The sequence below is a fragment of the Ovis aries genome, chromosome 17 (assembly GCF_016772045.2).
Source record: "Ovis aries strain OAR_USU_Benz2616 breed Rambouillet chromosome 17, ARS-UI_Ramb_v3.0, whole genome shotgun sequence".
In the NCBI taxonomy this organism is placed as follows: Eukaryota; Metazoa; Chordata; class Mammalia; order Artiodactyla; family Bovidae; genus Ovis; species Ovis aries.
The window spans coordinates 69,137,667-69,149,751 of NC_056070.1; the positions used below are offsets into that span (position 1 = coordinate 69,137,667).

Here is a 12,085-nt window from a genome sequence, read left to right on the forward strand (position 1 = left end):
TCGAGCTCGGCGCGCGTCCCTCAAGCCGGAGCGAGCCCTCAGAAAAGCGAGAAGCGCCGCAGAACCGACGCCGCGCCGGCGGCCTGACGGCTCGGCTCGTGGGCTGCAAACCGCCGCCCGGCCGGGCACGCGGACCCGGCGTGGGGGGCGGGGCTAGCTGGGGGCGTGCCAGTCAACGGGCGCCCTCATTTGCATATGCATGAGACGGCGCGAGGCCGGTCGCTCGGAGCGCGAGAATTAATGAATTATTCACGAAGCGTCTCGTCTCGCCCCGCCCAGGAAGGCCTCGGTGACTGTTCACAAGCGTCAGAGGCGAGTTTCAGCCAGAAAAGGCGGTTGAGGCCCAGTCACCGGAAGGCGTCAAGCGGCTGAGGTGAGAGCTGCCCAAACGCGAGGAATACAGTTCTCTTAGGGTTTTGTGTTTTTTTTCGTTTCTTTCTACCTGAGGCTTTAAGTTTGATTTGAAAGTATTTCTCTTGAGGCCCGAAGTACTCTGAGGAGTAGCAAGAAAGCCGGGGCTGAGAGAAAGGACAGAGGAAACCCCCAGGTTCCATTTTCCCCCAAACGCTTGATGATGAAAAATGTCACATTTACTGAGGGGTCGGGGGCAGGGGTGGGGGGGGGGGGGAAAGAATTGTGCTGGAAACACTCACATTTCCACTATCAAGGTAGCTTTTAAATGAAATATCGGTGGAAAAGAAGGAATCAATTCTGGGGGAGGGGGCAGTGGCAGCCCCCAAAACCGATACCTGCATGCTGCAACACGCAGTCAGATGGGGAGCTTTGGGGATTATCTTCTCTATCAGGTTTTCTCCAGCCTTTTGCCAGAATCAATGGCTGGCGCAGACCAAGAGGGGAGCGAGGAGGGTGTGAGTCCCCACGGGCTGACCTCAAGTTTGTCTTTCGCCTTATCCAGGATTTGCCATTTAATCTGGACTTTAGTTTCCCAAACAGTGCAGAGTGTATCTTGAAACTCAAGACTAGCCAGTCACCAAAATGTGTTCAGTTGTGCAGAGCGCTGGACTCGGTGTGCAGTAGTACATCGTGTACTTGGCTGATGAAATCGAAGAAAAAGTAAAGGAGTTTTAATCTAATTAGGATAATCTGATTTCTCCTCCACTGGGCCATAAATCTCTTGAGATGGGAACAGTATTTTACATCTTTGTAAGCCTACTCAAAGATTCGTGCATGGTAGTCACCCAGTAAATGTTGAATAGAATGAATAAATGAAGTAGCATGAAGAAGATATTAAAAAACCAAAAGAGCATGAACAAATACCCAGTTAATACGGTGGAAACCATTTACTCTGAGTGAGCGGGGAGTAGGGGAATTAACAGGACCAAATGGGATTTGTTAAAATAGAGAATAATAATTTATGGGACCAAACTCTGTGAAACCTCTGAGTAACAGGGTGAATTTTGGCAAACAAAGTCCCTTTGCTGGATTTTCCTGGTCTTTGTAGTTTTATATTTTACATTTAAATCTATGATCCATTTTTAATTAATATTATTATGTGATGTCAGATTTAGGTTGAGGGGTTTGGGGGTTTTTTGGTCTATGGATGTCCTGTTGTTCCAGCACTATTTGTTAAAAAGACCATCCTTCCTCCACTGAATTGACTTTCCTTTTCTTTAAACCTGAAGGGAATGGGTTAGTTGCAGAGAATGTCTCCTCTTCCTTCCAACTTTATGATGCAAGCCCATTTATGTTGACATGTACTTCCTTTGAGTAAAGCCATCCTTCATATCATATACATGTAAGGAAGGTCATCTAGCTGCATTTTAGAATCCAGCTATTGGATATTATTCCTTTGCTCGAAAATGGATTTTCTTGTTTTAAAAAAAAAAACACAAAATGGTCTTGAAAGATTGGGAAAGATGGGTCGAAATCATTAGGAAATCAACTGTTATTGCCTTTGGGCACATGTAATGAAACTGTTTTTGTGTGTCACTCAGAATGCCACCTCCCCTTCCACACACGCCCCTCCCCCCAACTCCCGCCTTCCTAGGAGGCTTAGGCCTTCAGAAACTAAACAATAGCTGGTTAATCTTTATCTGAATCTTGGATTCACACAGGAAAGGGTAAAGTAGTTATTGTGTCTCTATTTTAAATAGGCCAATTGACACGTAGGTCAAGAGGTAAGCCCAGGGTGAGTCTTTATCTGAGAAAACACAGAAATGTTGCCTTTTTCAGGATCATAATCCTCATCGGAGCAGACATATCAAGCATAAGAATGAATGGTATTGAGGCCCTGTGAAGTTTCAGATGTGTGTGAATCCAATACACGAGTAAAGTGTAAGACAAATGTCAAAGACATTTGAAAGTTAGAGTTCTGTTCTTAAAACTCACAGTTTCGAAATCTCTTAGGTTTTTAGATAATGAGTCAGAACAAGGGGATAAAAAATCAGAATAATTCTCTGAGAATCCATGATCTATGGAGTCATAAACTCCTGGGACTGTCATCTTGTAAGCTTTCAAAATTAAGCAGTTTGTACTTGAATAGGAGACCTCCACAAAACACCTGCTCAAAGGGAAAACAACAGTTGCAACAGAATAGTTAGAAGTTGAAAGGAAACTAGCTATTTAAAACAATTATTTAGATCTTTTTTGCCTTCCTGAAGCCAGCTTATTTTAGAACATGGAAAAGAGACACTACCATGTTTAGAAACCAGCAAGAAAGCTCAGCAACTAGGAAGGTGCTGGTAGTGCATTATTTTGGATGCAGTGAAAGCAAGGGAATTTAATTGTGCTGAGTCACTGTAGGAAAACCCCTAAATTATGAGTCAGTTTTCTTGATTTTTATTCTCAGTTCTGCCACTAAGTGGTTGATTGACCTTGAATAAATCAACTGACTTCTCTGGACCTTGATTTTTTTCATCTAGAAAAATAAATGTTTGGACTAGATCATTCAAAGTTCCTTCTGCCTCTAAAATTCTATAATTCTTTTCTAGACCCTTAATTCTTCCTTGTCCCTGTATTACTTCTCTATTGATCCAGCATATATATTTTTTAGCACCTACCGACTTTATTCCAGAACCGCATGATGCAAATCACTGCAGATGGTGACTGCAGTCATGACATTAAAAGATGCTTGCTCCTTGGAAGGAAAGCTATGACACACCTAGACAGTGTATTAAAAAGCAGAGACATGACTTTGCCAACAAAGATCTGCATAGTCAAAGCTATGGTTTTTCCAGTAGTCATGTACAGAGAGAGAGTTGGACCATAAAGAATGCTGAGTGCCGAAGAATGGATGCTTTCAAACTGTGGTGCTGGAGAAGACTCTTTAGTCCCTTGGACTGCAAGGAGAGCAAATCAGTCAATCCTAAAGGAAATCAATCCTGAATATTCATTGGAAGGACTGGTGCTGATGCTCCAATACTTTGGCCACCTGATGCAAAGAGCTGACTCACTGGAAACGAGCCTGATGCTGGGAGAGATTGGAGGCAAGAGGAGGAGAGGGCGGCACAGGATGAGATGGTTAGATAGCATAATCAACTCAATGGACATGAGTTTGAGTAAACTCCAGAAGATAGTGGAGGACAGAGGACCCTGGTGTGCTACAGTCCATGGCTTTGCAAAGAGGCAGACCACTTAGCAACTGAAAAACAACCACCGACTTTATTCCAGTCCTGCCTGGTGCTGACGACTCCAGAATGATCTAAACTAGACACAAACGTTTATATATGATTCCACTCTTAGGAAATAAATGTCCAGAATAGGCAAACTGATAGAGATGAAAAGTAGATTAATGGTTGCAAGGAGTCAGGGGAGGCAAAAATGAGGCGTGATTGCTAGTGGAAATAGGGTTTCTTGTAGGGTAACAAAACTCTTCTGAAATTAGATAGCAGTGATGGTTGCAAAACTCCATGAATATACGAAAACCTGCTGAAGTATACCTTAAAACCTAAAAAATAAAGAACAAACTAAGCAGATACAACTTTGCCCTCATGTTATCTCACAGCAGGGTGGGATGGATACATAAATGCAAAATGATACGGTATATATTACAACATGCACATAACTGGGACTTGATGGTGAACCAGGGAATAATTCCTTGAGAAACTGACACTAACCCCATGTCTAGAAGGTGAGTAGGAATTGGAAAGGAAGGAGGATATTTCAGGCAGAGGGAACATTGCAAAAACCTGAAAGCTGAGAGAATATAGGTTAATTAAGATAAAGTTCATGGGGTTGCAAAGAGTCAGACCCGACCAAGCGATTAACACTTGTTTTGGGCTTCCCTGGTGGCTCAGTGGTAAAGAATCTGCCTGCAATGCTGAAGACCCAGGTTCAGTCCTGAACTGAGCAACTAACACTTTCAAAGTAGACAAGGGACTCCCCTGTTTGGGAAGAATCCGCCTGCCAATGCAGGGGACATGGGTTTGATCTCTGGTCCAGGAAGATCCCACATGCCACAGAGCAGCCAAGTCCATGTGCCACACACAACTACTGAGCCCATGTTTACAGCCTGTCAGCTGCAACTGCTGGTGCCAGCACACCTCGAGCCCATGCTTTGCAACCAGAGAAGCCACCACAGTGAGAAGCCCACACACTGCAACTAGAGTAACCGCTCATGAGCAGCCAAAAATAAATCCATTAATTAAAAATTTAAAAGTAGATGAGAATAGCTGATGCATAAAAGTATACGGGAAAATGGTTAGAGATGTGGCTAAGGAGGATTGAGCCCAATCTTGAGAAGTTTGGATTTCATCCTGAGGGCACCAGGGGCCCACGGAAGCATTTCAGTCCAGGAAATTTCAGAGTCCTGTTGGTAATCTAAGAAGAATACTCTGGCTGCAATACCAAGAACAGACTGGAGATGGGTAAGGCCAATGACAGACTGGTGGTTGAACAAATCCAGGCGAAAGATGAAGCTGATCTGATCTAAAGCAGAGATGACAACCATGTGCATCAAGTAAGGAGTGGACGCTTGAGAAACATTAGGAGACTGGCTGTAGGAATGAGGAGGGAACAGAGCTGAGTCAGAGTTTTTAGGCTTGAGAAACCCAGGTATTTGATGCTGTCATCCACTCAGCTAAGGAACAGAAATCGGTTTAGGGCAAAAGGATTCACATTTGGATATGCTGGGAAAATCCAGCTGAAACTGGTTCATAGTCAGAGGTACAGATCTGCAACTCCCCAGCAAAACCTAGGTCGGGGTATACATATAAGAGTTGTTAGAATAGAATAGTAATTGAAACAGTGAGAATGTATTTGTTCACCCAGGGAGTGTGTTTAAAATGTTAAAAAGAAAAAAGCTAGGACAGAACCGTGAAGAGCACCAAAAGCTTAAAATGGGGCAAGGAAAAAAGCCTGAAGATGACAGTGAGAAGGAACAACTGGGAGGTGGGAAGAAAACAAGTTCAGACACAAATGTCAGATTTAAAACTAAACGTGCATATAATGAAATGTGTGTCGGACAGTGTTCCAAATGCCTTACAAATAATATTTAGTCCTCACAACAACCCTGGAATGTAGATACTATTCAGTTTAGTCGCTCAGTCGTATCTGACTCTTTGCGATCCCATGAATCACAGCATGCCAGGCCTCCCTGTCCATCACCAACTCGCAGAGTTCACCCAAACTCATGTCCATCAAGTCGGTGATGCCATCCAGCCATCTCATCCTCTGTCGTCCCCTTCTCCTCCTGCCCCCAATCCCTCCCAGCATCAGAGTCTTTTCCAAATGAGTCAACTCTTCGCATGAGGTGGCCAAAGTATTGGACTTTCAGGTTTAGCATCAGTCCTTCCAAAGAACACCCAGGACTGATCTCCTTTAGGATGGACTGGTTGGATCTCCTTGCAGTCCAAGGGACTCTCCAGAGTCTTCTCCAACACCACAGTTCAAAAGCATCAATTCTTCGGCACTCAGCTTTCTTCACAGTCCAACTTTCACATCCATACATGACCACTGGAAAAACCATAGCCTTGACTAGACGGACCTTTGTTGGCAAAGTAATGTCTCTGCTTTTGAATATGCTATCTAGGTTGGTCATAACTTTCCTTCTAAGGAGTAAGTGTCTTTTAATTTCATGGCTGCAATCACCATCTGCAGTGATTTTGGAGCTGCCCAAAAATAAAGTCTGACACTGTTTCCACATCTATTTGCCATGAACTGATGGGATACCATGATCTTAGTTTTCTGAATGTTGAGCTTTAAGTCAACTTTTTCACTCTCTTTCACTTTCATCAAGAGGCTTTTAGTTCCTCTTTGCTTTCTGCCATAAGGGTGATGTTATCTGCATATCTGAGGTTATTGATATTTCTCCTGGCAATCTTAATTCCAGCTTGTGTTTCTTCCAGCCCAGATTTTTCATGATGTACTCTACATATAAGTTAAATAAGCAGGGTGACAATATACAGCCTTGATGTACTCCTTTTCCTATTCAGAACCAGTCTGTTGTTCCATGTCCAGTTCTAACTGTGGCTTCCTGACCTGCATACAGGTTTCTCAAGAGGCAGGTCAGGTGGTCTGGTATTCCCATCTCTTTCAGAATTTTCCAGTTTCTTGTGATCCACACAGTCAAAGGCTTTGGCATAGTCAATAAAGCAGAAGTAGATGTTTTTCTGGAACTCTCTTGCTTTTTCGATGATCCAGCGGATGTTGGCAATTTGATCTCTGGTTCCTCTGCCTTTTCTAAAACCAGCTTGAACATCAGGGAGTTCACAGTTCATGTATTGCTGAAGCCTGGCTTGGAGAATTTTGAGCATGACTTTACTAGCATGTGAGAACAGTGCAATTATGTGGTAGTTTGAGCATTCTTTGGCATTGCCTTTTTTGGGGATTGGAGTGAAAACTGACCTTTTCCAGTCCTGTGTCCACTGCTGAGTTTTCCAAATTTGCTGGCATATTGAGTGCAGCACTTTCACAGCATCATCTTTCAGGATTTGAAATAGCTCAACTGGAATTCCATCACCTCCACTAGCTTTGTTCGTAGTGATGCTTTCTAAGGTCCACTTGACTTCTTTATAAGGCCCACTTGACTTCACATTCCAGGATGTCTGGCTCTAGATTAGTGTTCACACCATCATGATTATCTTGGTCTTGAAGATCTTTTTTGTACAGATCTTCTGTGTATTCTTGCCACCTCTTCTTAATATCTTCTGCTTCTGTTAGGTCCATACCATTTCTGTCCTTTATCAAGCCCATCTTTGCATGAAATGTTCCCTTGGTAGCTCTAATTTTCATGAAGAGATCTCTAGTCTTTCCCATTCTGTTGTTTTCCTCTATTTCTTTGCATTGATTGCTGAGGAAGTCTTTCTTATCTCTCCTTGCTATTCTGTGGAACTCTGCATTCAGATGCTTATGTATTTCCTTTTCTCCTTTGCTTTTCACTTCTTTTCACAGCTATTTATAAGGCCTCCCCAGACAGCCATTTTGCTTTTTTGCATTTCTTTTCCATGGGGATGGTCTTGATCCCTGTCTCCTGTACAGTGTCACGCACCTCCGTCCATAGTTCATCAGGCACTCTGTCAGATCTAGTCCCTTTAACCTATTTCTCACTTCCACTGTATAATCATAAGAAATTTGATTTAGGTCATACCTGAATAGATACTATCACTGACTGTATTTTACAGATGGGGAAACTGAGGCAAACGTGTGCATGAAACAGCATAGCAATCGGAGTGCAGACTGGGGCTCGATCCCAGGCAGTTTGGCTCTACAGATGTTCATGTGCCTAACCACTATGCTGTGTTTCCTCTCCAGATAAATACATGTCCTGATGAACACTATAGGAGCCCTGAAAAGCTGGGTTTACTGTCTCCTTTTACAAAAAGGATCCCGAGGCCCAGCAAGACTAAGTAATTTGACCAAAACATAGAGTTGCTAGGTAGTTGAGCAGAATTCGAACCCAGGTTCCTTAACTCCAAAGACTTTCTCCCAGACTGCACTAGCAGTGCAGTTAATTTTCTCTGTATACATGCATATGTGTCTGGAAAATTTAACTTCACTAATTTTATAAATGTTAATTCCGCAGATAAGTACCAAATGCTTAATAGTGATTAGCTTTGAAACCCTTCTCAAAAGCAAGTATCCTGGAGGTTTGGGCTTTCGGCGATAATATCAATTTAAACCAGGTTATTCATATATTCCAAATACATGGATGTAGTAAATGCATTGTGTTCTAATAGCCTGATATTGTATTCAGGACTTGATTTTCTAGAAATGCCATCAGAATACCTTGCCATCATAGAGAAATTATTTAAAAACACACCAATATAGAAAGCCACTTGAAATAATTATTCCCTATTATTTATTGTCTCTAATAACTACCTCAACGAAATGAAGTTGATCAGTCGTGTCCGACTCTTTGCAACCCCATGGACTGTAGCCTACTACACTCCTCCGTCCATGGGATTTTCCAGGCAAGAGTACTGGAGTAGGTTGCCATTTCCTTCTCCAGAGGATCTTCCTGCCCCAGGGATCGAACCCAGGTCTCCCAGGGAAGTGGTAGTTTATCTTGGTTTACTGGGTCAAAACTGGAGTGTAAACTTTTGTAGTTACTTATTTTTCCCATTTTATTTCTTGAAGTTGTAAAGGAGACAGTGATCATATTGAGTCAGTTTTGAAGGTTATGCTCAAAAACGAAGGTTATAATCTGAAGTCAACAAAAGACACCTTGGGATCTTTAAGGGCCAAAGGACTATCAGGTGGTTGTCAGTCTCATTTAAATCTTGTAAAAGGGTGTCCCCTAGTGCTACTCTGAAGAAGTAAATTGAGAGAAATTATTACCTGTTTATAATCTCTATCACCACCTTGTGGCAGTGTCCTTAAATAATACTGCCCTCCTTTATTTGCAAAATCGTTGAGAATCGTGTGTTAATTTATACACAAAATCAAGTCACAGGCTCTCCTAGGTGATCCAGAATTTCTTGAAGTGGTTTATTTTACTAATATTTTGGTCAGAACTCCATAAAATCTTGAAACTACAATTAAGTCCTTTAAAAAGAAAAAGGGAAATTTGCTTCTTTTTTGTTAGTGAAGTGATAGAGTGAAAACCGTATGTATTTTTAAACATAAATGCTTTTTTATTGTGGTAAAATGTATATAACAAAATTTATCATCTCAGCCACCATTGAGCGTGTAACTGAGTGGCACTAAGTGCATTCACAGCGTTTGGACAACCTTTACCACTACCCCTTTCTAACAATTTTACATCATCCTGAGTGAAATTATGTACAAATTGAGCTCCCCATTCCTTCCACCCTGTAGCCCCTGGTGACCTCTGTTCTCTTCTCTGTCACCATGAATCTGACTCTATTCATACAAATGGAATCATGTGATAGGCATCCTTTTGTGTCTGGTTTATTTCATTTAGCATAATGTTTTCAAATTTACCCATGTTGCAACATATATCATAATTTCATTACTTTTTGATACTGAATAACATTCCATTGTATATACCGTACTTAAAAGCCCACTCAGCTGTTCCTGGGCCTTTGGGTTGTTTCTGCCTGTTGACTACTATAAATAATACTGCTCTGAACATTGGTGTGTGTCTGTTTGAATCCCTCCTTTCAATACTTTTTGGGCTTCCCTGGTGGCTCAGATGATAAAGAATCTGCCTGCAATACAGGAGATATGGGTTTGATCCCTGGGTGGGGAAGACCTCCTGGAGAAGGAAATGGCAACCCACTCCAGTATTCTTGCCTGGGAAATCCAATGGACAGGAGCCTGGTGGGCAGCAGTTCATGGGATCACAAAGAGTTGGATACAACTGAGCAACTAACACTTTTTGATACTTCTGAGTTTAGAAGTGGAAGTGCTGGTGGTATGGTAAACCTATTGACCCTTTTGAGGAACTGCCATCCTGCTTTCTACAGCAGCTGCACCACCTTACATTCCTACCAGCAGTGTACAAGGAGCCCAGTCTTGCCCCATCTTCACCTACACTTGTTACTTTCCATCTTGTTTGAATAGCCATCCTAATGGGTATGAAACTCTAATTTTTGAGTTGACTTTGAAAATCAATTATATGTGAAGTTAATTCAAGAAATACTTTTTAAGCCCCTGTTATAAAGAGAGCACTGTTAACACTCTGAGGGACTAACAAAGATGAGTAAAATACATTGTTGAATCTTTAGGGGATTTGTAATTTATTCTCCAGATGTATTTGGGAACTAGTAAGTCAGCTTATATTTTCCTTGGGTGGTTGGAAAAACTAATCCAGAGATCTTACTCTAATTTATAGAAAATTGGTAGTGGAGATGTTTATTAAACTGATTTTCCAAAGAATACAATCAAATGCTAATTATACAGTTCTTTGGAAGATGTATAAGAAAAGGATTATGTTAGGCAAGGTCTCTAATTAATTTTTTTTTCTACAGGTTAGATTTGTTAAAAGAATCCTGATACATTACTATCATGGCCACTGTTCAGCTCTCTCGCTCTATCAGAATTCACAAGACATCTAAGGTATTTATTAAGAATTAAAAGAAAATCAATGACTATTTAGTGAGTTAATTCAGAATCATGACTTTAATCTTTGGTGTTTTTTAAAACAGCAGCTTTATCAGTTAATTGGCACATAATATCCTGGCAGAGTATGTATACATTTTAACTGGCTAATGGACTGAGGATGTTCAGGAAATTAGAATAGATTCCTATGAAGTAACTTCCTGGGTGCTTATTTCATGTTTATGTATCTAGACTTTCTAGAGTAAAAGAGTTTTGTGAAGTTATAAGTCCGGAGAACTACCAGTTGAGGGAAGAGTTCTAGATTTCAGGCTTGAAGCATCTTCAGATGAAGGTTCATCTCATGAGACATTCAAAAAACGAAGATCATGGCATCCAGTCGCATCATGGCAAATAGAGGGGAAACAGTGGAAACCATGACAGATTTTATTTTCTCAGGCACCAAAACCACTGCCGATGGTGGCTGCAGCCACAAAATTATAAGGTGCTTGCTCCTTGGAAGAAAAGCTATGACAAACCTAGACAGAATATTAAAAAGCAGAGACATTACTTTGCCAACAAAGGTCTGTATAGTCAAAGCTACCATTTTTCCAGTAGTCATGTATAGATGTGAGAGTTGGACCATAAAGAAGGCTCAGCGCCAAAGAATTGGTGCTTTTGGGCTGTGTTGTTGGAGAAGACTCCTGAGAGTCCCTTGGATTTCAAGGAGATCAAACCAGTCAATCCTAAAGGAAATCAATCCTGAATATTCATTAGAAGGACTGATGCTGAAGCTGAAGCTCCAATGCTTTGGCCGCCTGATGTGAAGAACTGACTCTTTGGAAAGGACCCTGATGCTGGGAAAGATTGAAGGCAGGAGGAGAAAGGGAAGACATAGGACAAGATGGTTGGATGGCATCACTGACTCAGTGGACATGAGTTTGAGCAGGCCCCAGGAGATAGTGGAGGACAGGGAAGCCTGGCGTGCTGCAGTCCATGGGGTTGCAAAGAATCAGACACTGAGTGACTGAACAACAGCAAGAGTAAAAGAAATCAGAAACCAAAAAAAAATATTTAAAGAGAAAGGTTCTTTGTTAGACATTCACTTCCTGACACAATTAGGAAGCTTCTGATACACACTGATGCAATTATAAGAACTGAAGGAGAGGGCACTGAGAGAAGCTAGGACCCTGAGGGAGCACGCCAGGGCCAGGCAGCCTTGCTGGGCTCACCTTGGCAGTTTATCTTGTCCCATGACAGCCATTAATGAACCATTCATTTATTCACTGAGAGCTTAGTATTACGTAATAGATATGTAACACTGTGTTCTTTCCTGAGAGAATTTAAAAAAAAAACAGAATCTTCATGTTCCAGAAGTTTATAATCTGGTTGGGGAAATGACTTACAGGAGGTAAGTCAATATACAATGCAGTATACGCATTAAATGTTTGTGACAAGAGTAAAACAATACAAACGATAGAAATTTAGGGATTGTTGTATAGACTAGAATGGTTTGTATATTCCTCAGGAGGGAGACAAGATTTAAGGTGGGCCTTAAATAATGAAAAGGGTTAGGATGGAGGAGAGAGAAGAGAATTCCATGAGGAAAAACTAGCATATGCCTTGGCTCAAGTAAGTAATGAGCATGGCGTGTTTCAGCGAGTAACAAAGAACCCATCCTTACTGG

General features: G+C 41.6%; 1 protein-coding gene across 2 annotated transcripts in view; it reads left to right on the forward strand.

The window, feature by feature from the left end:
• The first annotated feature begins 268 nt into the window (after positions 1-268).
• HORMAD2 (HORMA domain containing 2) overlaps positions 269-12,085 on the forward strand; it is a 68,527-nt gene continuing 56,710 nt past the window's right edge. For both annotated transcript variants that reach the window (XM_060401309.1, XM_027980288.3), the window contains exons 1-2: positions 269-373; positions 10,332-10,419. In XM_060401309.1, coding sequence (XP_060257292.1) covers positions 10,369-10,419 — 51 coding nt within the window. In that variant the 5' untranslated portion in view covers positions 269-373; positions 10,332-10,368. The remainder of the gene's footprint in view (positions 374-10,331; positions 10,420-12,085) is intronic.